At 47.8% G+C, this 26,537-nt stretch overlaps 1 protein-coding gene across 4 annotated transcripts in view; it reads left to right on the top strand.

Moving 5' to 3' along the window:
- Nucleotides 1-26,537, top strand: part of CPSF6 (cleavage and polyadenylation specific factor 6) — a 392,748-nt gene that overhangs the window by 141,429 nt on the left and 224,782 nt on the right. For 2 of the 4 annotated variants that reach the window (XM_086918040.1, XM_086918046.1), the window contains exon 5: nt 8,024-8,194. In XM_086918040.1, coding sequence (XP_086774166.1) covers nt 8,024-8,194 — 171 coding nt within the window. Of the gene's footprint in view, nt 1-8,020; nt 8,195-26,537 lie in introns of all 4 variants that reach the window. The other 2 variants (XM_086918044.1, XM_086918039.1) reach the window with 1 other exon arrangement.

Here is a 26,537-nt window from a genome sequence, read left to right as displayed (position 1 = left end):
CACTTTGCGGGAAGACACGCGCCCACGACGATGTTTATATTTATATCGTGCAATACGGACCGCAGCTCTTTCGGCAATGGTCTGATATGTTTCAAGTTTGTCGGCAAGCAGTTTATTTTGACAACGCAATAAAGTATGCGCATTTTGCAACTCAACACACTGTCCTTCCGTATCTTTAAACTGTTTCTGTAGTTGAACAAACCTCTCATGCAATATTCTATATGCATTAAGAACAATCCACCCTCTGCGTCCTAAAATAGGAAGCTCATCACCCTTCACTACTGGCGCTTTCTGTAGGCATGAAACCACATCGGCAGGCTCCGCCTGCTCCAAGCATGAAGACCAATTTTCACTCAAACCAGTAGAATCAGCCCACTCACGGGCCAGGGCCTCGTAAGGCGTAGACTCCCAGCCGGGAATCTGGATCGGTAATTTGAAAACCGACGATGATTTTTTCGCAAACATAATGACACGCAACAAATTATATACACAATTATAAACAAAATTTTATACGTACAAGCCGAGCGCAAACCAACAAGATTAAAACAACACAATGCACACAGGCTTCGTAAACAGTTCGTGACGCCAGATGTAATGGCTGGATTTTCTGTTTAGATGGGATCAGCCCCCAGGGGCCCCTGTGACCCAGCCAAAACGTACTCACCTTCCCTCCTTTGATCGTATTCACAATGAGTAGATATACAGATGAATATACAGGTTGCACCTAAGAATGAGGAATAACAATATACATATACGGATTTTCTACAATATCTTATTCACATCAGTTGGCCTCGCGGTCACCCCGACCCAGACCGTTCTACCCTAGGGCAGATCTGACACACAATCCGGTGTGTCTACACACGGGCCTGCAGAACCCAATGCTCCCTTTTCCAAATTGTTCGCGATCCTGCGAAACTACGCGCCAGTATCCTCCCTGGCGTTCTCACTTATTCAAGCCACAATCCGGTGGGTATCCACGTTGGTATCCCCCCCAACGCTCTCATTAACGCCGCATATCAACGACGACCACATTCCTATGAACCATTATTGGGATGATATCTCAGCAATCTACTTGGGACAAAACTAAAATAATAACTTTGAATATGATTCCAGATTGTATAGTGTACTTCTTGCTCTTGGCATCAAAGGTCCACTCACTCCCTCTTTATTCGATTACCATTTACCTGATCGGGATTTCTCATCCGTTCACCTAAATAGCACTCGACTAGGAGTGCGGTTTACCCAGATTGAACATGAACACCAGGTACACAATAATTCTATATGAATTAGGGTATTTATTAACAATAGACATAAATCACATTACTATGCAGCATTACATTTGCAAAGGAAATAAAAGATAAAGATTAGAGTGCACATAATACAGGAATTGGGCGGACATCACCTGGTTAGTGGGAAGTCTGGACTCGGCAGTCATCTAGGCTCCTGTCTCGTCTCTGGGTCCTGGCTCGCCTTGCAGTCACCCTCGGCCGTCACAAGTACACGTCTGCACCGCTAGGCTCAACCTTGTCTGCTCTCCCTCAGGACCTCGGAACCTTGCTGTTTATTAGCTACCGTCTCTCTCTCTCTCTCTGTATCAGTGCGCTCCGCGCTACTTCTTGTTCAGTCTATCTCAGAGAGTTTCGGTCTTAAATCTTTCTCCGACTTCAAAGATGGCGACTCATCCACCATGGAAAATGAATAATGGCAGAGATGCTAACGGCTAGATGCCGCCTACGGACTAACTGACAAAAAGACTAACACCTTCGCTAATATCAAAGCCCGTTCCTTCATGGAAATTCACGGCCAGTAACCTGCCGCCCACCAAATTCTTGTACCTCCCCGTACCAAGGACACTTTCCCAGCCGGCCGGCCTGAAGTTGTGTCTTCGGAGTGGAGAAAAATACATTCCTTCGATAAGGGTCAGCCTGAACCGGTTCTCTCCAAGCGAACAACAGCTTAAAACTAAAACATTACTCTTCACCTAGAAAGCCTTCTCGAGCTACCGGACAGAAAGCAAAATGGAGTCTGTCTCGTTTAAGGCCTACGGAGCCCATAATATGCATAGCTCCATGAAAAACAGATCGGCATGTTAGCAAATGAGTGAATCATGACTAGTACTTCTATATCTATCCCCTAACTCAAATTCATAAGCCTTACTCTAAGGGAAATTATACGAAAATGCCTTTATATATGTAAGACAGAGTCCCTGTCTATCGGCCTAATCCCTATGCTATGGGGGTGATAGGCTGGAGTCACTCTCCATCATTCTCCATCTCCAAAGAGCTAGCAAAAAGACAGCCATAACAACTCCTTAGTCGTCTCCTATGCACGTAAACGTGCTAATTCTCAAACCTCTGGCGAGGCTCCACCTCCAGACAAGGAGTCCAAAATTCTAGAGGCCTCTGGCAAAAGGGTGGCTGCTCAAGCAGCTAACATTTGGCGAATTGCAAACATGCAGGCCCTGTTAGCCAGGTATGACAGGGCGCACTATGACTCACAGGAGCAAATCTTCCAACATCTACCAGACCTTTATAAGGAACAGGCAGAATTCCTGATACAAGAGGGAAAGCTCATATCTAACGCATCCATCAAATGTGCCTTAGATGCAGCAGACACAGCAGTCAGGGCTATCAACACCAGTGTCATGCTCAGAAGGCATGCGTGGCTACGCATCTCTGGGTTTTAAAATGAAGTTCAAACCACTCTACTTAATCAACCTGTTAAAACTGACTACTTATTTGGTCCTGATGTGGACACCATACTGGACAAAATGAAAAAGGACACCGAGACAACCAAGTCTATGGGTGCCTTGCAGTCACAGCAATATAGAGGCGGTTCCTTTTGTTGCTCCGGCAACAGCGGAGCTGTTAGAGGAACCTCAGCACAGCAAACCTCGTACAATAAAGGCAACACGCAAAACACCTACAACAAAAACAGTAGAGGTGGATACCGTGGCAATAACACCAAGGGTAGAGGACGAGGAAATAACAGCTCCAGATCCTCCACCAACACCAAACAGTGACTTCTTGTCACTGCCCCCAGACCATTTAACACCGGTCGGGGGAAGACTACAGCAGTTCCTGCCAGTCTGGAAAACCATAACTACAGACAGGTGGGTGAGACAAATTATACAGCATGGCTATTGCCTAGAGTTAACTTCCACACCGCCCAACATACCCCCATGACAACGTCTTATGTCCGCAGAACACCTACACTTATTGCAACAGGAAGTCATCAGCATGCTACAAAAGGGGGCCATAGAACTAGTACCCTTAGAACACCAAGGTACAGGGGTGTACTCTCTGTATTTCCTGATCCCCAAAAAGGACGGGTCTCTCGGACCAATTTTAGACCTCAGGCCCCTAAACCAATACATCTTATCAGAGCATTTCCACATGATCACTCTGCAGCAGGTGTTGCCACTGTTGCGTCAAGGAGACTTCCTCGCAACATTGGACCTCAAAGACGCATATTTCCATATACCTATACACCCGGCACACAGGAAATATCTCAAGTTTACAATTTTAAACAAGCACTACCAATTCAAGGTCCTCCCTTTTGGGGTGACTACAGCCCCAAGGGTGTTCCCAAGTGCCTAGCGACAGTAGCTGCACACCTCAGAAGACCGCATATACATGTCTATCCATATCTGGACGACTGGCTGATACAAGCACAGTCAGCCCAGCAATGTGCCAGCCACATGTTGCGCACTATTCACCTCCTGCACAGTCTAGGTTTCTCGCTGAACTACAACAAATCCATCTCCAGCTTGCCCATGTGCAGCAGTATCTGGGAGCAACAATAGACATTCTGGCAGCAAAAGCACAACCAAATTCTGCCAGAATGAACAGCATTCAAACGCTCATCCAAAAGTTCAGGCCACAACACTCACTCCCAGCCCGAGTGTTTGTGCAACTAATAGGCATGATGGCCTCGTGCATCTTCATACTCCCTCACGCAAGACTTCACATGCGTCCGCTGCAGGAGTGTCTAGCACAGCAGTGGAACCGGGCTCAGGGACAATTAAACGACCTAGTGTTGGTGACCAGTCGTGCATACAACTCTGCATTGGTGGAAGCCACAAAACCTTTGCAAGGGACAACTGTTCCAGGAGCCTGTACCACAAATTGTGCTAACAACGGACGCATCCCTGATAGGATTGGGAGCCCATGTCCTCCACCACACAGTACAGGGCCTATGGACCACGCAGTAGAAGAAACTGCACATCAACCTGCTAGAGCTGATGGCAATTTTTATGGCAATCAAAGCCTTCAAAGTACATCTGTGCAACAAAACCGTGTTGATCCGAACGGACAACATGACTGCAATGTACTACCTACAGAAACAGGGAGGAACACACTCTCCACAGCTGTCGCATCTGGCTCAAAGAGTGTGGAAGTGGGCGATCCTGAGAAACATGTTTCTCATGGCGGAACACCTCCCAGGCAAGGACAATCAGATAGCGGATCTGCTCAGCAGACACAGCCAGCAAATGCACGAGTGGGAGATTCACCCCTCAGTGCTTCAACCATACTTCCAACAGTGGGGACAACCAGAGACAGATCTTTTCGCCACAAAGGAAAACGCAAAATGCCGGTCCTTCGCCGCAAGGTTTCCACACCCGCAGTCTCAGGGCAATGCGATATGGATGAACTGGTCAGGCAAATTTGCCTACGCTTTTCCACCAGCACCGTTGATACCGCTGGTGGCACGCGTATTGGGCCAGCACTCCATGACGCAAATTCTAGTTGCTCCAACATGGGCGAGGCAACCTTGGCACACCACGTTCATAGAACTTTCCGTGGTACCTCATCAAAGACTGCGACTAACACCCAGTCTCTTAACTCAGAACCATGGAGACATTCAGCACCCAGATCCGCAGCAGCTGAACCTTGCGATCTGGCTCCTGAAGTCATATGCTATCTTTTGCACTTATACCGCTGCAATCTAGCCTATACGTCCATACGGATACACCTAGCGGCCATAGCCGCTTACCTTCAAAACAGGCAGCACCTTTCATTATTCAGAGTGCCTGCAATTAAGGCATTCATGGAGGGCCTCAAACGAGTAATTCCCTCGAGACACCCACCTTCACCTGTCTGGAACCTAAACGTTGTTTTAACCAGACTCCTGGGACCACCATTTAAACCATTACACTCCTGTGAGATACAATTTTTAACATGGAAGGTGGCTTTTCTTGCTGCCATTACTTCGCTTAAAAGAGTTAGCGAGCTGCAAGCCCTAACTATTCAAGAGCCATTCATTCAAATTCACGCAAATAGGGTCGTGCTTTGGACAAACCCTAAATTCATGCCCAAAGTGGTATCACACTTCCACATCAATCAAACAATAGAACTGCAAGTGTTCTTCCCAAATCCACAGACAGTACCTGAAAGAGCCCTGCACACATTGGATGTCAAAAGAGCTCTACTATATTACATAGACAGGACAAAAGATTTCCGGAAGACGAAACAGTTGTTTGTTGCCTTTTCACCACAGCACAAAGGTAAAGCTATTTCAAAAAATGGTTTAGCTAGATGGTTAGTTAAATGCATCCAAATATGTTACATTAAAGCTAAACGTACCTTAACAGTGCCCCCAAGAGCGCATTCCACACGCAAAATGTGAGCATCCATGGCTTTCCTAGGGAACATTCCTCTAGAGGAAATATGTAGAGCAGCCACATGGACAACCATACATACATTTACCAAACATTACTGCGTAGATGTGCACTCCAAGCAGCTGTAGGTCAGGTTGTTCTCAAAACTCTTTTTCAGACTGCTGCAGCTGGCACGGGTAGCCACCGCTAAGGGAGAAACTGCTATACATTCTATGCACAGATATGAATTCAGCAGCCCACAAAAATTGCATTTATTGCCTATATCCAGACCATGAGGTAAAGGATTGTAAGATCTGCCGGGCCTTTCCTCAGAAGACCCTCAGACAGGGAAGGTCGTCTTCTACTATGGTTGCAGAAGATTAAGGACCAGGATGATCCTCTATCTGAGGTAGAAGTTTTGCTTCGGGGTCTTCTATATCTTCCAGAAAGAGAAGGATTGAGGAAGAGGTATCTTCTCCTGGGGCTAAGGTGTTGAGAAAAGCTAAGGATTCTAGCTTGCCTTCCTCTTCTACCGCAAAAAAGGCTTCTCCACCGTCCTTCTAAATCTGGACCTAAAACGCCCCGAGAAAGTCTGCTAAGTCTTTGTCATCTAAAAGACTGTCGGAGAAAAAAATTCCCTCAGAAAAAGACCTTGTTGACTGCTGCTCTGTCGACTGGTCCCATCTACAGTATTTCCTCCACGTCGACGGTTACTTTCTCTTTGCCAAAGCCTCAGAAGATGATGTCGCCGGCTTCTTCACTGTTGAGGATGGTCTTGGTTTCAGTGAGATCAATCTCGTCGACGAAGATTCAACAATCCAGCGGTGACGTTCTTTCGTCGTCAAAGTTAAAGATGATATCGTCGACGAGTGCATAGTCGACGAAGATTAGCCCGTCGACCAAAGCAGCTTTGCCGTCGACTACCACACCGTCGACTAGAAGTACACCGTCGACGAGAAGTTCCTCATGCCAATCCACAGGGAGCAACGCTTGTCTTCCTGGCAAGCTTCTCCATGCAGGACATATGCAACGCAGTAACATGGTCCACACTTTCAAGAAACACTATTGTGTTGGCACCCAACCCAGAGGAGAAGCACAGGTAGAACCGAAGGTTCTAAAGCAACTACTTGCAAACACTCACTCATTCCCCCCCCTTCTCTTTGAATACTGCTATACAATCTTCACACAATATTTTCTGTTAACATGTTGTCCATGAGGACCCAAAGATGAAGCAATGCCACTGGAGATACTAGTGGGTGAGGGTCTTTTTTTTATAAAACCTGAGATTACCACCCTTCCACTAGTATTCTCTAAAATGAACTAGTAGAGAAGAAATTGGTGCAAGTGTCCCCTCTCCTCTGGTAATGCAAAAAAAAGACATCCTACAGATTTTTCCTTTCACCCTCCTTGTAGTACCCCAGCAAGAAAGAAAGAAAGAAAACTAAACACCAGTCCCCATGTTAAAAGAATAAACAGCAAATTTCTCATAAGGCATAGCCTGACATTTGACCTCTTGTCTTTGAAGCACTGTATATGTGACAAGATAAATACTGAATTTAAAGGATTTTTATTTATAAATTGGAGTTTCCTGACACGCCAAAAATTGGCTTGCAGCCCACAGTTTGGGAATAGCTGTTCTATAAGAATCTCCTTGCGAGGAAGTACTAAGATAACCAGAAGATGGTATTGACATAGTCATGGACACCTTAATTGTGATATTTGCTGCCAACAGTTTTAAAGACTTTGTCACATTAGAGCTTTTAGAAGTGAGTGTTAAGATATTATGAAGATCGGACCAGACTAAGTTAGTAAATATTGTGATAGGTCTGTTTACTAGAGTGCAGGGTTTATTATTTTGCATTCAATCAAAATATCCCTCCTACAGATTTTATCTTGAATTGCAGAAGTGATCACAGATTTGTTTTAGCAGAGAATACATTCAGTTGCCTGCGTGCTCAGTTCATATGAACTGGAGGAATTAGTGTAAAGCATCTTGGTAGCATCAGTGTGAACTCTAGCCAGCCTGTCTGACAAGTTTGTGACTTTGCTAATCCTTTTGCTTGATGGATCCGAAACATTGTCATCCCGTTTTATTTTCCAGTAAGGAAACCTATTTAATTGATTTTTGCGTCCTACAAACAATGTTGATTTCAATTAGTGAAGTGACAACTAAGTGCAGTGACTGACCTATTTCTTTTTTCTAAAATGGTATTTCAGTTCCTGTCATTTGTGTTGCCTTTTGTTTGGAATAAGACATGCGTTAATCATTCCTTTTTGTAAATTATCTTTTTTTTCTGCAAGCAATATGATCAGTTGTTCAGAGCTTACCCACAGCAGGTTTAAAAAATAGAAACTGCTGTGCTGGGGGCTCTTTAGGTTATTTAAAAGTTGTATATACTTTCTGTTCTATTTTCATTGTTGCAGCCACACAGGCTGGGCAAATGTCCGGTGAAGGTAAAGCCGGACCTCCAGGAATTAACTCCCGTTCACCATTTCCACCAGCTGGCAGAGGTCGAGGCCGCTTTCCACCTGGCCCTGGTGGCGACAGATTTCCTGGTCCTGGTGGGCCAGGAGGCCCTCCACCACCTTTTTCAGGTAATCAGAATAGTTTTTGCCTTAAATGCATGTTTTCTTAGGAAAGTTTTGAGGGATTATGCAATGAAATTATCTCAAGAGGATTGAAAGATGGTAAACGTGGCATGTTTTCATTATGTTTATTTCCTTTGCGTTATTTAAACATGTGAGTTATTTTTGGGATGTTTGTACTCTAAACTATCTCCTGGATTTCTTTGATATTGTTAGTAAACGCACACCCCCTTGGCATGATTATATACTTCCGTTGCTTTCACCTGTAAAGTGAATTGCGCATGCTTGATATTTTTACTTTCATACAAAGATGTTCATTTTCCCTCCCTTTTCTGGATAGAAATTGATATTAGCCCCAAATTGTTCCTGCCGATGGGCCCCCAAAATGCACTAAAATGTAAAAAAAATATATATATATTCAATCCAGACCCTTCAACTTTTGGTTTTTCTCATGAGGATTTCATGTTTATTTTCCAATTTTTCACCTCTTCTCTATACTTTAAAAATGTTTTATTTTAAATTGCGTCTACCAGATTGTTACAGGGACTTAAAATGCTATTCAGTTAAACTGTTCCATTTCCAAACAGCTCTTTAAAACAAGTTAGCATGGCTACTTTCATATGGTATTCTTACCTCTTAACCCCTTCCATGCTGATGACGGAACGGTTCCGTCATCAGCGTCGGTTGAGCTGTGCTGATGACGGAACCGTTCCGTCATGACTCCGCCCGCGCAAGGCGGAGTCAGCACAGGCGGGAATACGCCCCGCACGCAAGGGGTTAAATTAACAACATAGACAAGTTTACAGATTCTCTAGGGATGCTGTGGAACAATCCTTGTTTCTTGTTTTTGCTTTCAGAGAGCAAAAGAGCTTTCAGGCAGAAGTGGCAAATAAGCGAATATAATAGGACCACACATTCTACACTCTTGTGGAATTGTTTTTGTTCAGTGGCTTGATTGCCGGTGTACTTGTCCAACTTGACCCAATTAAAATGTTCATATTGCTCTATATCCTAAGGAGTGCCAACTTCCTTTTTTCCAGTATTTCCAAGATTCTTCTGATGAGATTAGTGGCCACTAGAAAATCTACATTTTCAGATTGACCCGCGGCCACTCTTCGTCCAATTTAAATTTAATCCTTATCAACAGAAAATGTATACAATTTCTCCTCTTGCCTTATAACCTTTTTTTACTGGATGGTGACCTGTTACCTGAAACTGAACCTAAACTTGTTGCTTGGTGTCAGTGCCTCCTTAAAGCATATCAAGATCTGCACTCAATAATTTGGGCCTTGCCTGTCCTAGAAATCATGCAAAACTTTTTCAGAGGGACTAGTGAAATCCAAATGATGCTGACTCTAGCCTCCCAGTATCCTCCCTTCTGTCCAGACCCTCCTCTGGGAGGGACCCCTCAGTCGTCCTAACTCCTTTCTTAAGGTATAAAAGAGCTTATCTGTGGGTAGGTCCTCAGATTCGTCGAAGGATGAGACTCAACCCTGAAACCACGTCACTCTTCGACCGTCTGAACACCTGGACTTTGCCTGGAACCAAGACTGCATCAAGGAAGACTCCTGCTGCTCCTGGTCTTGCTGATGTGCAAGTCTTCTTCGTCATTGCTTGTGCTTCTTCCAGGGTCTTCAACAGACCTGTGGGCATTAAGGACACTCAAAGTAATCTGCCTTGAAGTGAAAGAGTCACTACCCTGCATCTGCAGGCACCGCACCGAAGCTGACCGGTTTGCTGCTCCTGATGTTCCACAGACTTTGAAAGGCTCAGCAACACAAGTGGTTGTGGTTCTGCAACTCCCTCGAGGCCTGACATGTCCTCTCTGCAATTTTGACGCCCGTATCCCTCGTCAGAACCGCTGGGACGAACCTCTGTGCAGCGCGTCTACTTGCCGTTGCCAAAGCTTGTTGGCTCTCCAGAGATTTTCAGGCTGCAGGAGGCGCCAGCCTCCAGCATCTCTTCCTGCCAAAATCTTCGTCCTTACCACATCCTCTGCACCGCGGGCCTTCATCTTTTGTGAGCTGCTCGAGGTCCTCTTGCGACTCCTGTGCCTTTGGCCTGTGGGATCTCCTGAGGGTATCTTCTGCTTTAGTGGGCTCCTCTGCTTGCTCGGGTCTGCTCAGACTTTTCAGCAATTGGTGAGTTCCTTGGTCCTTGCTGGTCCCAACGTTGCTCCTTCCTTTCCCATGTCTATTGCTGCTTGCAAGGCTTGTTGTTGCTCCTGCCGAACACCGACCCCCCTGGTTCTCTATTTCCGGTGTGGTACAGCTCATGCATGGCTCCTGGTCTCCCTCTGCATCGTCTGGTCCTCAAAGCTGCAAGACAAGGTCACTGTGAACACTCCTGCATCTTCCGTCATCGATGGGCATTGCTCTTCCGTGCCTCCTGGTCACCTCCGAGTGGCATCTCCTCTGTCCTCACTGTTTGTAGGTTCTTTACTTCAAGGATCCACCGCACTCGGGGGCGTGGCCAACAGCTGTGGAAGATGGCCGTGTAGTCCCGGAGCTGCGCTAGAGACCTTATCTTTCCCACGAAATCTGGCATAATCCTGTGCACTGGAGCGGCTGCAACTGACGCTTGCAGTGGCAGGAGTTGTCTGGCAGTCAGCGGCTGTGCTTTGATGCGGCCATGAGTTTCCCGAGGTGACGGTGTCAGGCGAGCGGCCGCCGGCCGGGTGCCCTTAAAATGGTGGCCACCTGAAGGCTGTGCGTAGCGGCTCCCGGGCTCGAGTGGCGGACGGAGGCATTGTCCTTTGGGAAGCGTGCCCCAGCTTGCGGCTTAGGCGGTGTCCGGGTCAGTGATCCGCTCGGTATAAGGCTGCACAGTGGGAGATGCCTGTCGCTGGGGGATTTTGACATCTCCCGGCACGGCTGTGGCGGGCAAACAGCGGAGACCTGCGCGCGCGGGACAGCGTCATTCCCGTGGCGGTCGTGCCGCCTAGACTCGGCGCGTTGACTTCGGGGCTGGAGCCCCTGTACCCGCGGCCATAATTCAGGCATCCTCAGGGGTGAGTGGCGTCAATCGGCGGCTCCCCTGTGGACGGCGGCGCCTGGGAGGAGACAGTACTGGGCATGCTCTGGAGGCGGGTGTCTGACTGAGTGCCCACAGGAAAGGGGGCATTGGTGCCTGGTCTGGGGCCCCACTTACGAAGGCTACAGGGCGCTGGACTCTGGAGGTGTGCCGGGTGACTTGCAGCCTGTACCCTGCGAGTGTCCCATTAACTGTTACACAGAATCTGGTCTTGAGTGCCTAGACTGAGGTGTTGCGGAGAAGCAAGGGGATCTGACAGACTGGTGTGGCGGCTGCAGTGCATTGGTGAGGCAGGCGCCTGATAACCATGGTGCTTCACAATCTGCGCCTGGCGTGAGCGGCGTTGAGGGACATTTCCTGGACGGCTCCAAATCCGGTGTGGTGGGGCAGCCGGGCCCGGTATTGGCCGAATTAGAGCACAGGGCCATTCCAACCAAATCGAGAAATACACAGTGGCGATGGCCCGGGATCGGGGTGCGATTGGCGGCTACCATGTCTGCGACCAAGATGATTGAGGTCCGTGTCCATCCCTGAAGGACATTATGAGGACCATCAAAATTGGACTCTGTGACGGAAGAGGTGAATCTCTTGCGGGCAGATTTCCGCAAAATGTCTGAAAAAAGTGGCGGCTGCAGAAACCGTCATAGGCGGGCTGTAGGCGAAGACGAAACCTCTCGAGGAGCAGGCGGCAATCCTCACCAAGAGGCTGACGTGTATGCCCGCGTGGAGGACCAGGAAGCCCGGGCTAGGGGTAATAATATATGCATAGTGGGGGTGCCGGAGGGAATGGAGGGGCCCTCGACAGACGTCTTTGTGGAAAACCTCATACTGAACCACCTGCAGCCGAAGCGCCTCTCAAACTTCTCCACGCACATAGAGCCCTAGGCGGCAAGCCTAAGCCCGGGGCCCCCCACGCACGATAATTGCCCGCATCCTCGATTATCGTGATAGAGATGCCATCCTGCAGGCTGCACGAGTCCGGGGGGGACCTTCACCGGGACAATTCCACTATCAGTTTTTTTTCCGGACTTTACATTGCAGGTGCAGCGGCGCTCCTTCGATGGCATCAAAAGGGCGCTCCGTGATAAAGGGGTAAAGTACATGATGCTGTTCCCGGCCAGGCTTAAGGTATTGGATGGAGACAAGTCTTAATTCTTCGATAAGCCAGCGGATGCGGCTGACTGGATGGAAGGATGGCGCACGGTGGGCCGACGTGGGAAGCGACACGAAACACCGGTGGAGCTGGGGGGCGAGCCCAGAAGCAGAGAGTGTTACCAGAGACGACGACAGGCAACGGGCGGAATGACTAAGTTATGGTAGGGTCTTGCTTTACTATGGGATTGGCCCTGGTCTGCTTGTGACTTGGGGTGGAAGAGATGTGTGCCGGGGAGGCCTGACTCCCGTAAGGCGAGAACATTGAGTACTGCTCCGAATGGTGTCTCTGGTGAGGGACTTGGACTGAGGAGCACACGGACCAGGGTTATGGCGATGAGTTGGGCTGGGTGCTGAGGGCATATTATGGGGGGCATCTGTGGCAGAATCATACACAAGGGTGTGAAGTTCGATATGTTACATGTGCATCTTTCTTAGGTCGGCGACTCCACGTTCCTCTAACATGGTTTCTGTTGTGGGATGGGGGCGACAGGCGCTCTTCATGTTTCAATGGTGGGTGGTTGGAGGCTCACCATGCAGGGAGACAGGGAGAGGGGAGTTGGGGGGTGGTTTGTTGGGTCTGTATGGGGGGGCGAGGGGGCTTGGGATTGTTTTGATAAGTTGTGTATGCTCATTTCTTGGTCGGTCTTTTGGTGGGTGGGGGTGGTGGTGGTGCACCGCAGGATAGCACAAAGCTCCCAATCCGCAGTTAAGATCTGGACGTGGAACGTCAATGGTTTGGAAAACAAGATCAAAAGGACATTAGTACTGCAGCACCTGAAGCGACATTCGCCCGACGTGGTTCTCCTGCAGGAGACGCATTTGCGGGGGAACATTAGACCGATTTGGGTACAAAATGGTTGCCCTCTCGGGCTTTATGTCGGGCTCTAGGGAGTGGGTATCCTATTGCGGAAGGCTCTTCCTGTGGTACTCACCGGGACGTGGACAGATGATTCCAGGTGTATGGTGGCAGTTGCGGGAGGGTGGGAGGGGTGGACAGTGGTGTTTTGCTCTTGCTATGTCCCACCGGGCCTGCATTCCACAACTTACAAACGCCTGAGTTCCTTCTTGGCAGATCTCCTTCTGGGGACGCTTCGGTGGGTGGAGATATGAATGCCGGTTTGTCTGCGGACCTCGATAGGTCGGGTGGGGGGCAGGGCTATCGGAGGAGCGGGGGCTACAGGGGTTTCTGGAGTCTCTTGTTTTGAGCGACCTGTGTCGGGCACACCACCCCTCCTTGCAACAGTACACATTCTATTCGGCCAGGCATGAGTCCTTCTCCAGACTGGATCACCTGCTGGCGCGCACTGATCAGTTGGGGAACTTCTCGGACCCCCAAATCTTAGCTAGGGTTCTCTATGACCATTCTCCGGTGGCTGTACTCTTGAAGGGGCCAGTTGTCAACAAGGCAGCGTTCCCGTGGATTGATCCGTGGCACCTAAGGGATGAGACGATGGGAGATAAGATCAGAGAGGGCTCTTCGTTCTATTTTGAGGAGAATCAGGAGTCAGTAAAGTCATGCATCACACTGTGGGAGGCTTACAAGACCGTCCTGAGGGGGCAGCCACAGGCCCTGATAGGAGCAAAAAAGGAGGAGGAATCCTTGAGGATTAGGCAGCTCGAGGAGGAGGTCACCGAACTAGAACATAGATTGGGTGTAGAGTCCTCGTTGGAGGGTTGGCACGCCCTGACCCTCAAACAGGCGGAGCTCAGGGCTCTGGCGGAAGGGGAGGCAAGGTCCTTCGCCCTGGCCTCACAGCATCGTCTCTATGATGTCGGGGACAAGTCCCTGAAGCTCCTGGCTTGGTTGGAGCGCAGAGACAGGGGGAGCTCCTGGGTGGCGGCGGTGCGAGATAAGTCGGGTTCCCTAGTGTCCACCAGCACAGATATTGCGGAGACGTTTGCGACACACTTTGAAGAAGTATACTCCCCGGTTTGTACCAAGACGGAGCAGGACTGTGAGGAGTTCCTCCACGACTTTGCGCTTCCCACTGTCGCAATCCCAGAGGGAGGAACTGGAGGCAGCCCTGACTTGTGAGGAGATAGGGCCGGGAAGGCGCAGGGCCTTAACGGGCTCCCGGTCGAGATCTTTAAGAAACAACTGTACTTTGTCAAGGGTCATCTTTTGCGCATGTACCAGGAGGCACGTCAGGTAGGGCTGGTACCGCCGGACCAGAGAGAGGCCACGATTGTGGTTATCCACAAGGACGGCAAGCCGGCCGATTGCTGCTCCTCGTATCTGCCAATTTCACTCCTAAATGTTGAGGCGAAGGTCTTGGCCAAGGTCCTAGCGGATAGGCTGATTCCAGTGCTCCCGGACCAGGTACATGTAGACCATTCAGGCTTCATGCCACGCAGGAGCACGCAACACAATCTGAGACGCATGTATGGAGCATTATATATGACGGACGGCGTGGGGGACACACAGACTGCATCGATGGTGCTGGACGCCTCAATGACGTTTGACAGCATTGAGTGGCTTTTTATGGTCCTGCAGCGGCTGGACGGTAGTCTGACTTTCTGCAGCTGGGTGCGCCTCCTGTATGAACAGCCGAAGGCGCTTGTAGGAGTCAACGGAACGGCCTCTAGAGCCTTCCAGCTCAGGCAGGGCACGAGGCAGGGGTGTCCCCTGTCCCCCCTTTTGTTTGCCCTGGCGTTGGAGCCGTTGGCCCATTGGGTAAGGAAAGACCGGTCATTCTGGGGCTTGGCATTGACCGATGATTGGGAGGAACGCATCAGCCGATACGCTGACGACATTGTGCTCTATATGGCCAGCCTTTACCAGTCGATGGCGCAGGCACTTCACCTTTGGGAGCTATTCGGGCTATCGCATCAACTGGTCGAAGTCCGTTATTTTCACACTCTCGGACCCTCCCCCCGCGGATACCGTCCAGGTGCCTTGCGATGGCTTCAAATATCTGGGGGTTTATGTCACAAGAGATAGAGCAGAGTTTCTAGCCCGGAACCTTGAACCTCGGCTGTCGCGCCTTCTCACTGACGTCGGCCATTGGCGTGCGCTGCCTCTGTCCCTGGCGGGTCGTGTCGCGATGTTCAAAAAGTTGCCGCTGCCTCGCCTTTCGTATATCCTACAGAATACACCATATCCGGTCCGCGGGGGTTCTTCAAGCGAGTCTCCCAGGCGGTGAGGACGCTTCTTTGGGATGGAGGTAGCCCTCTGATTGCGTTGCGGAAATTGACAAGGTGGGTGTACGACGGTGGGCTGGCCTTGCTGGATGTGCAATTATATTACTGGGCGTCTCAACTTCAAGTCGTCAATGACTGGGTTTATGCAGATAGGTCGGAACCAGCATTCAGAGTAGACCGTTTTGTGATGCCTGGCGGGAATTGTGAATCTGTTATACGCCTGGAAGATGCGTGCGGATTGGCCCTCACACACTGGTGTGGTGGTCCAATGTTGGAGGGTGGCGAATCAATTCCTGGGGTGGACGGGATCCCTGACGGGTAGGACCAACCCCTGTGGATTGGGGAGCAATTGCGTGAAGTAACTAGATTGAAGGGCTTTAGGGGCTGGCAGCTCCTTGGAATAGATTACCTGGGCGACGTGTGGAGAGGGGACGCCCCCCGCTCCTTTGAGTATTTACAGAAAGAGTATGATCTCTGGGATTCGCAGCGCTACCACTATCTGCGCCTTGTCCATGCCATACGGTCCCATGTCCGAGGGGGTGCATCCATTCCGGAGTATTCCCCTATGGAGGATCGTTTGCTCCTGGATTCCATTCTTGACCAGCCCAAATCCACGATTTCACCGGTCCCGAGGGAGCAGAGATGGTTGCTCTTAATGATTAAAGGGCCCACGGACTGGAACCAGGCATGAAGAACTCTGGCTGGCAATGGCGGCGGGAGTTGCAAAGCGGAACATTGCCAGGGCCTGGGGGGCGTCTGCCCCTCCGCAGTGGGATCAGTGGGAGCGTGACCTGGACTGGTGCCAGAGGGCAGAAGAAACCATTTACAGAAGTAGGGGGTGCCCAAAAAAGTGGACGAAGATATGGGGGCCCTGGAGAAGGTACCGGGGAATGGGGGGTGGTCTGGGGTAATGGGTCTTGAAATGAGCGTGTTGTTAATAATTGGCTGTGCTTATCCTATCAGCGCTGGACGCACTGTTCTTTAGTGTAACCAGGCGCTTTATAAATGGTTTTATTATTATTATAATTGTATACTCGTTATTTGTCTAATGAAATGTGACCAATGGACTGACCGTTAAATGAAATGAGCACTGTTAATAGAAAGATTTATTAAAAAAAAAAAAAAGAATCCACCACACTCTTGCACCTTCTTCGCCAGCTGCATCTTTACTGAAGTCCTCCGTTATGGTCTAGGGCTGTTTCCGACGTCACTTCGCACCTATGCACCCAGCTTCCCTGGTGTAGGTATTCTGGTTCCTGGGGTATCCACGGGTGGGGTGACTCTATAACCTTCTGCCTTCCACTGGTAAGGGTCCTTCTTCAAAACGGCAACCACGACTTTCCCATTAACTTCTAAGTATGCGGCTGCGTTCCCATACTGCACCCAGCCTCTGTGGGGTTCCTGGGTGATTACCTTGAGTGGTTCATAGGGTCCCCAGCTCTTCTGAGTCTCCTCGTCCAAGTCCCGACTTCAGTCGCAATTCACATTCCCCTTTCTTAGTATATGGTTTGGTCTCCCTCTGGAGACCACTGTGTATTGTGCTTACTTCTTGTAATTCAAGTATTGTTGTGTATTTGTATTGATACACCAATGTGTTAGTGAGTGTTGTGTAATAAATAGACTTATTTTTATAACTGCACTGTGTGGTTCTTTTTCATTTAACTTGCACCATTGGTTGAAGTTGGTAAAACAAACTGTTTAAACCCCCCCCCCCCCTTCTCTTTTCTGGCCTAAGCCTATAGGCTGCTCTCCACAGCTGCCTTTTATAGAGCTCTCCAAGGTTGTCTAAGACCGCTAAAATCACCACAAGGATTGCCTGTATTAGTGCAAGGTGCTTTACTTGAATAAGTGTACACTATGTACCAAGCCAGCATTCTACAGTCAAGTAGGCATGCCACCTCCAGGCTAGGACCACCCCTAAGGTGGGCTACTTTGAGGTAGACAAGATTTTTCAGAAGTAGCCATTTTTTGCTGGCATACTTAGGAATTCTGAGACCGGGTTATGACCACTTCCCACAGGAAGTTGTCATATAGGGGCTGTAGTGACCCCTAGGGTCAGTAGCCGATTGGTACTACTTTACACTCCCCAACACCCCTAAATTCAGTATTTAGGGTAGCCCTTGGCACGGGAAAGGCAGTTCCTGACGACCTAAGAAGAGAAAGGAGAATGAAGAGCCGCAAAAGCAGAGGGAAGAGAAGCAGCAGCTGACCTTGTACCAACTATGCCTGCCCATTGGGTCCCTTCACGAAAACAGCACAAAATTTGACTCATCCTGCAGCTGTTGACTCCAGAACCTTGGAAGGACTGTCTGCCTTTGAAAAAGACAAGACCTCTTGTGAACAGCAGACCTGTTCTGAAGGAACTCCACAGGAGGAGACTTGTTGTTTTACTTTAAGATAAATATATTAAAGATTACTTTCCCACATGGGCAGACTCCTGTAGATCTCATTGTTCGGGTTCGATATGAGCAAAACCTTCTCCCTCGCTTGAATCGGTTGAAGCGAGATGTTGCTATCGCCACCTCATCGGCAGTATCCATAAGTAGCCATCCATAAGTTCCCTGTCTTCCACAGAGAGACACGGTAGGGCAATATCTCGTAACAATGTGCACGATCCTCCTCAGGCCTATCAGACACGGAAGAGTACACAGTATGAAAATGATCCGCAAAACACGCCACTATCTCTTGTGGGTCTGTCACAATAGCTCCCCTCACTGTCACAATCTCCGGTACCACACGACTCTATCTATCCTTTCTATCCAACCATGCTATCAACTTGCCTGCCTTGTCTCCAACATCATAAAGACACCCCTGTTGTTCCCGACTAAGATCTTTCGCAGCCTCCGTCACCAACATCTTAGAGGGGAGATCAAGCAAAACCCGTCCCAAATCAGCAAAGGTAGTGGATTGTAGGCCAGGAGGGACATAAACGGAGACCAGGGAAAGCGTGCGGCCTCTCACCGTCCCAAAATAGCCGCATAGCGTCCCCTATCATCAAGCACCGTGGAGTTTATCTCAAGTGGGAAAGCGTTCTTAATAAGAAATCCAACACCCCTGGACCCAGAGGAGAACCCGGCATGGGCAACTAGACGATACCCCTTCCTGTTCATGGCAGGACATGTATTCCCTACCAAGTGGGTTTCCTGCATTAGAACAATATCGGGGGAGTGATGTTTCAGGAGCTGCAGTACTACCCCACGCTTAATCTTATCCCCCAGCCCGTTAACATTCCAACTCATCAACCGAAACCTCCACCCCCCATCATGAAAGGGAAAGGGGATCCAGCCCCAAATAGAGTCCAGCACATCAATAAGAAAGTCCAGCAATAGAGCGCCTTGTAAAAACAGCGACCAGAAAACAAACACCCCCTCCCCACCCCCACTAAAACAACCCATTACAACACCCCCACCCTGCACCCCTGCATACGACTAGAGAGCCACCCCAACTCGCCACCCCAACTCGCAGTGTGCCTGTCGCCCCCATATCTAAACTAAACTACAAGAAGTAAAGCTGAGGAGGAGAAAACTCACCGATATTCCTGCAACCCCCTGTTCAAACCACAATCGAATGCACATCATTAATAGGATCCATCACAGTAGCAATCCCACAAATGTCCCCAGAAACCCGACAAATGGCACTCATTCTTGCATCCCAAGTCCTCCCTCTGCTCCACCAGGCTGACTCTCTGGTTCCTATCGGGCCGGCAGAGTGTCCAACCAATCGAATACCACCTCGGGCTTATCAAAGAAGTGAACCCGTTCGTTGTATTCGATCCTCAGCTTGGCCGGGAAAAGCATGGCATATTTGAGTCCCATATCTCGTAGTCTTCTTCATTTTTACTCCCAGAAAACTGAGCCTCTGTTTCTGGACCGCCTGCTTGAAGTCCGGGTAGAAGCTGATAGAGTTCTCAAACTTCAAGGGTCCACCCGTCCTTGAAGCCTGTAGGACAGCATCTCTGTCCCGAAAATTGGAAATCCGTGCTATCATAGGCCTCGGCGGGGCTCCCACCTTCGGTCTGCCACCCGGGATCCTATGGGCCCGTTCCACAGTAAAAAACTTGCTCAGTCCCTTGGGGGCTAGATGTTTGATGATGAGGTCCTCAACAAAAAGATCAGCTGCTGGTTCCTCCGCCTGTTCAGGAACACAAATTATGCGGACATTGTTCCGCCGAGCCCTCCCTTCAAATTCCTCCAGGAGACGGATATTAAAGTCATTGAAGGATTTCAGGTTACGGACCTCTGTCTGCAGATCGACGACATCAGCGGTTAAGCTCGACGTTTTTATGTCCAAAGATTTGACCTTTTCATTGGTTTTTGTAAGGTCCGTACGGATCAAATTAACGTTGATCGCCACTGTATCCAACTTATGAGCAAGGGTCTCCATTTGCTTTCCGAGGGAAGACTTGATACCATCGATGGCGGCCATCACATCCTGCAAAGTCGGTTCCGTTGCCGGAGTCGATGAACCCCCCGCTTCCTCCAGCGATCGGCTAGGTCCACTGGGCGACCCCTTAGCGTAGCGAATCCATCACGTTGGTTTGGGTATAGCCACCTTGTCTGGTGGTTTTCAACCTCTGTTTGTCCCCCTCCGATTTATTCGCCAATTCGGGATAATCCCAGGTATTATCCAAATCAAGGGGGAGGGGGGGAGACACACAAGCAGGCCAACCAGAAAGCGGTAGACAGCACCCAACTGTAAGGGATGTCGACCAAGATGCTAGAGCAGCATGGAGTTGAGAAAGCGAAAGTCCAAAATGGCTCTCAGGCGAAGGAACAAAAATTTAAAAAAATACAATTTATGGTGCAGTCCAAGGCCAAAACTCCAAATATTGTTCGGCACGCCCAAGTACCGCCCAGGATACAAGCTTTCGAAGCGATTGAGGCGTCCTAAGCCCGGGATCCAACCCAGGTGACAAAAGCGAAAGTGGAATCAGACCAACTGCCTCAGCTGCCTTAGGCCGTTGTTGTTCAACTGCGCCCTGGTCACCGTGCCAACTCTGGCGCCGGGGATCCAAGAGGCGAAGGCCGCAAACTTTCCAGCGCTTCAACTCCGGTCTCCGTGGTCCGATCGGGAAATAAATTTCAGTTTTCGCTTCTCCTGTGGTTCATCCACACGAAGACGTCAACAGCGAACAGGATCAGTGACAGGATATATTCGTGAGGTTACGTGGGTCTCGGGAGCCCTGTGCTCACGCGACCATCTTGGTTGCGCGCGAAGCTCCTCCTCAGCTTTGTCACTCCTATTTGCTTGCTTCTAATTCAGTGGCTTGACTTCCTGTTTTTGTTTGTTTCTGCCCTGGAGCATGTCCTCTTTACCATGCTTTTGATTAGCTGATTCATAAGAGTACGTGTTCATTGCTGTGTGAATCTTTCCGGATTCACATGTTCTTTTCCTCCATCTAGTGGTTAGGTTTGGAATTGTCTCAATGTTTTTTTGTTGTTGTGGGTTTTGTGGTGTGGCCTTCATCTGACGTCAGATGTACATCACAGAGCCCCATTACGTGATTCCCATCTTCAGATTCTTTTTCTGCCATTGGGAGTGGATCCAGTGGAGCAAGCTCAAGAACGTATTGGAGATAAAGAAGTTTGTGTTATCGAAAAATGGGAAAACACTGATGAACACCTAGGAATCTGTACATCGAAAAGGATTGCTGAAGGCCTCGGGATTAGGTATCCCTCCAAGACCACACGGTCCTTAAGCACAGGGTGTAGAGAACGTATTGGTGCATAAGCCATTCAGGTTCTGCCCTAGAGGCCACCACAAGTTAGTGCAGAAGGATAGTCGCCTAGCTCGCAAATTGTGCCTGCCGAGGTTCCACATGAAGAGGGGCTGTAATGCCTGCGCTGAGTTTCAGCCAGAGAATCTTAGAATAGAGGTGGGTTAATTATGCCATCACGCAGAAACATACTCCTTTGACGGATGTGATGTACACCGGAGCTGCTGCTGAAATAGTACAACCACAGACTTTGCTGAAAGGGGAAGATGCTGAGGAAACAGTTGCAGAAAGCACAAGGTACTGGGAAGATCTGGATTGGACACCACCACAGAGAAGTCTTTCTCCACTTAGAAGGGCCGAACGAGCTGAGAAGGATGCATAGCTGGACGTTTCAATGAGCAAAAATCACGAGTATATTCTAAGATTAGTAGTAGGCAATACCCATTACCAGTTCACCATGCCACCCTTTAGGATAAAATAAGCTGAGTCTTCACAAAGTACTGGCTGCCGTAGTGGCCCACCTGGTAAGAAAGGCGATGTACATCTACTCCAATGTAGATGACTGGCTCATAAAGGCAAAGCCATACCAGCAGTGTAAGGAAAACAAACTCAACAATACAAACAGTGCACAAACTTGGATTCTCTATCAACTTAAAAAAAGCTGTCCATACAACCAGAGAAAACAAAAGATTTCCTATGGGCACACTGGATTCACAATGGGGGAAAGTCTTCCTTATACAGAAGAGTGTTGAGGCAATTTGATCCGTACGGACCTTACAAAAACCAATGAAAAGGTCAAATCTTTGGACATAAAAACGTCTAGCTTAACCGCTGGTGTCGTCGATCTGCAGACCGAGGTCCGTAACCTGAAATCCTCCGATGACTTTGCTATCCGTCTCCTGGAGGAATTTGAAGGGAGGGCTCGGCGGAACAATGTCCGCATAATTGGTGTTCCGGAACAGGCGGAGGAACAAGCGGCTGATCTTTTTGTTGAGGACCTTCTCAAACATCTAGCCCACAAGGGACTGAGCAAGTTTCCTCTACCAGAGGGGTAAGCTCTGACAGTGAGGACGGTGTGCAAACCCATGGTGATGATGACATACCATTGATACAAAATAGTAGGCTTCACATGAGACCGTTCCAGGAGTGATAGCACACATACTGGTCACAAGTGACTGAGTTGAGAAGAGCTAGTTGTAACAAAAACTGTACACAAAGAAATACAATGTTGGAACAGAAAGAACATCACAGAAGGCAGACCTTAGAGACAACCAACTCCCATGGTGAGCAGACACATTTAAACACATAAGTGTTCTGGAACTCAAGACAATATTCCTAGCCCTCAAAGCTTTCCAGTCACAAGTCTGGGGAAAGTGGTGCACATAAAAATTAATAACACTACAACCATGTTCTGCCTCAACGAACAAGCGGGAAAGATTGCACAAATTATCCACCAAGAGACATGAACATGGGCATTACAAAGGAACTTAATGCTAGTGGCATTCGACCTGCCAGGAGTGGAGAAAACAGAAGTAGACCGACTAAGCATAAAAACAGCATGTCCCATGAATGAGAACAGAACCAGCAATTGCTATAGCAAATTTTCAACAAATGGGAAACCCCCACAGGTGGGCTTGTTTTCAGGAGAACGCAAGATGCCAAGACTTCGCATCCAGATATTCAAGCCGCCTATTGACTGATACACCCATAATATATGCAAGTATGACTGAGTCAGAAGAAGTTTCACCACTTATGCTGTGCATGAGTCCTTAATAGAACTTTGCTTTTATTTCTACAAAAGGCAGTTAAATAGATTTCATTTTAATTGATGGCGGCTAAATATTCTTGTTTTGAAGCTCTAACAGGTTGTTGTGCCTGACAAATGATTTTAACCAGTCTGAGTGACATTTGGTTATGTGAGGGTCACTTTCAGTTGAGAACCCTGAGCCCTCCCCAAAAAAATTTTTACATTCTGCAAATCCAGTAATCCATAAAACTTTCAGCACACAGGACCACCTCCATTATGAATGTTTCCAGCTAGTTCTGAGCTATGCTCAGATGCTAAGGGCAAGAGGTCAATGCACATCTAGCACTTATTTCTTTGTATGTTTCCATGACGGAAAAAGACTGATGTGCGAAAAACCAGAGGTCCTGGAATAAACATTTATAGAAGCATTTGCTTTGCTGTAAATATCTCTGCAATCTCCAGATAAGTATGCTGTTAACTGATCCTATATCACAACCAGCTGTGGTATTGGAAGTCGTGTTGGCAAGTAGTAGTATGCACTTAATGGATCAGACAGTGAAAGGTCTTCTGGAAAGGAAGACTCTTGGAGTCCACATTTCCAACCTAGAAGCAGTTACATTTTACCCAAACTACTTCATTGGTTCTAAGACAGCTCTGTGTTGACCACGATGGACCGCATGTCCAGGTAATGAATTTGAACAGGATATTGAGGAGACCGTAAGAGACTAGGTCTCCCTATCATGCAGACAGCTGTATAGCATATAATATCTCTGTCAACTAAAGTCCTGAATGAGCAATCTGGTACATCTTTGTTAAGCTTTGACAAAAGGACTTTTCTGAATTGGGGAGCCAGCGAGACAGCTGCTGCAAATAGGTGGGTTCTACCAAACGACAACTTTGTGACTTAAGAAGAAACATGTATATGCTGCGCCATGAACAGTTCTTGTGGGTGACCTTGAATCCATGGTTCAGGAGACTGATCTTTGACTCCATCTTTCTGACTCTAATTGACAAACTGAGACTTGTTAGCTGGTGAACGATCTTGATTGCTCTCATGTGGAAGATACAACCATTCATCAGTCTGCTGTTCAGTCTCCCTTTGAGGAATTGAGAAAGCATTCTAGAAAGTTCCACACAGGCCATTAACTTAACAGCCTGGTTCATAAAGTTAGTTTGTCCCAGCAAGGGTCCAGAATGGCTAGATCCACTTCAGATTTTTAGGTTGGCTACAGAAAATAAATTCACATACAGTTGATTGAAATTAAATTGATTTACAAATTGGTTATATTGAAATTCTGATGAGGGTCTTTGCTCTACATTGACTCCTCCGTTGTGGTAAAGGGACACCTTGCATTCCTACCAGTTAAATGAAAATATTATGTGAAGTAGGCCAGCCTTGAGAAATATGGTGTTTGAAAGCATGCACACCATACAAGACACTCTCCATGACCCCTCATGCCCATTTAAGCAATTTAGCATTTTGCTGAATTACTGAAAAATTATCTGAGTAGCCTGATAGTTGTGATTTTTACAGGCACACATTGCCATAAACCAAAATACACCTGGCAGCATGTTGGGGCAAAAGCAAATGTCACCTGATTTGTAAAATTGTTAGCACTTTTTTGTGCTTTCTCGCTGCCTGAGGTTGTTAAATATTAAAACTTGTAATTTCATGTCATGAATAAGAAAAGTTCAGCATCAGAACTCGTCAAATGCATAAAAAGCATATATGCTGTCTAGTAAAGAAAGTTCTTGAAAAACAAAATCTACAATTCTTTAATTCCAACATGCAATGTGTGTAAAAAAAAAACTGTTGCTGTTCTAAAACATTAAAACTAAAATAAATATAACCAGTGTGACCTACCAGCCCTTTAAAAATAAGAACAATCAGAACTCAACAATCCTATAATTACCATGGAAATTGAAAAATCAATTCAATTGCTTAAGTGTGGGAAAGCCCCCGGCCCGATGGGTTTAGTGCAAAATTTTATAAATGTTTCCCCACGCTTCTAGTCCCTCCACTTTTACATCTGTTCCATGAATTTAGTGAAACAGGTTAAGTTTCAGGAACGCTGGCTAAGGCCATTATTGCAGTTTTACCTAGAGACGGAAAAGACCCGACACTCCCAAAAAATTACAGACCGATTTCCCTCATTAATTTAGACTGTAAGCTTTTTGCAACAATTCTGGCTAACCGTTTACAAAAATTCTTGCCTAAACTTATTCACCCATCACAGGTTCATTTCTTAACCCTTTCGATGCTGATGACGAGCTCATCTCGTCATCACCCACGGGTGTCGTGTGCTGATGACGAGCTGAGCTCGTCATGGTGCCACTAAAATGGCATTTTCCAGCACAGGGGGGGGAAAACGCCCAGCAGCCATGTGGTTAAAGAATAGACTATCTAGCGATAATACTAGGATCTTAGCCCATGTATTGGAAAAGGCTAAACTTACTAACTCACCTACAGTAGCCATTGCGCTCGATGCCGAAAAGGCATTCGATAAAGTTGATTGGACATATCTAGAAGGGGCACTGAATAAATGTGGACTTGGAGAAAATTTCACAAAGATGGTAATGTCTCTATATTTCAGCCCCTCTACCAAAGTCCGGGCAGGTGGCTCGATCTCGCCGTCATTCCAGTTACACCAAGGAACTAGACAGGGTTGCCCCCTCTCTCCCTCACTGTTCTTACTCGCCATTGAACCATTCTTATTTCACATGAGAAATAATGAGCGTATTTCTGGAGTCCACTTTAATGATTATACAGTCAAGCTTACGCCAATGATGTTTTAGTGGTGTCTGAAGATGCTGAGAAAGCTATCCCTGCTCTCATGGCCTCAATTGAAAGCATCTCTAACGTATCCGGGTACAAGTTAAACAAAGATAAGACTGAAGTAAAACTCCTAAATAACATCGGTAGCAAAGAGATTATGGGGGACTCCGGCCTCTCATGGCAACCTAAATGTTTTAAGTATCTGGGCCTTGACTTTGACAAAGACTTGATCTCTACCCTCCACACTAACGAAACTTTAGTTCTCAAAAAGATTTCCACATTACTGGACGGTTGGTCCCCTAAATATCTCTCATGTTGGGGCAGGGCCGAAACTTTGAAAATGATGGTGACTCCTTTGGGGAATTATCTAGCTAGCATGTTACCGATGACTTTCACAGATGATTTTCTAAACCAGGTTTACAAGCTCTTCAATACGTTCCTCTGGCAGGGTAAGAAACCCAGAATATCACTGAATAAGCTACAGCTATCTAAAGAAAAAGGCGTTCTGGGTCTCCCTAACTTCAGGAATTATCAAACTGCATTTCTCTGTAAACAAGGAGCCAATTGGTTAACCGTCCACCCGGACTACACCCCAATGTGGCTGGATATAGAAAAGTCACTCCTCGATAAAATGCCCTTATCTGCCCTTCTCACCATGGACCTTTCCCATCTCCCTCACTCACGTTATATTCTCCTTAACACAAAAAGAGCCCTCCTACGAATTGACCACCTACATAAAATAAAAGTAAATAGGTCTAACATGTCCTCTTTATGGCGAAATCCC

This window comes from Lissotriton vulgaris, chromosome 1_1, assembly GCF_964263255.1.
Source record: "Lissotriton vulgaris chromosome 1_1, aLisVul1.2, whole genome shotgun sequence".
Taxonomy (NCBI): Eukaryota; Metazoa; Chordata; class Amphibia; order Caudata; family Salamandridae; genus Lissotriton; species Lissotriton vulgaris.
Note: the sequence above shows the minus strand (reverse complement) of the source record. Positions and strands in the feature narration are given on the sequence as shown.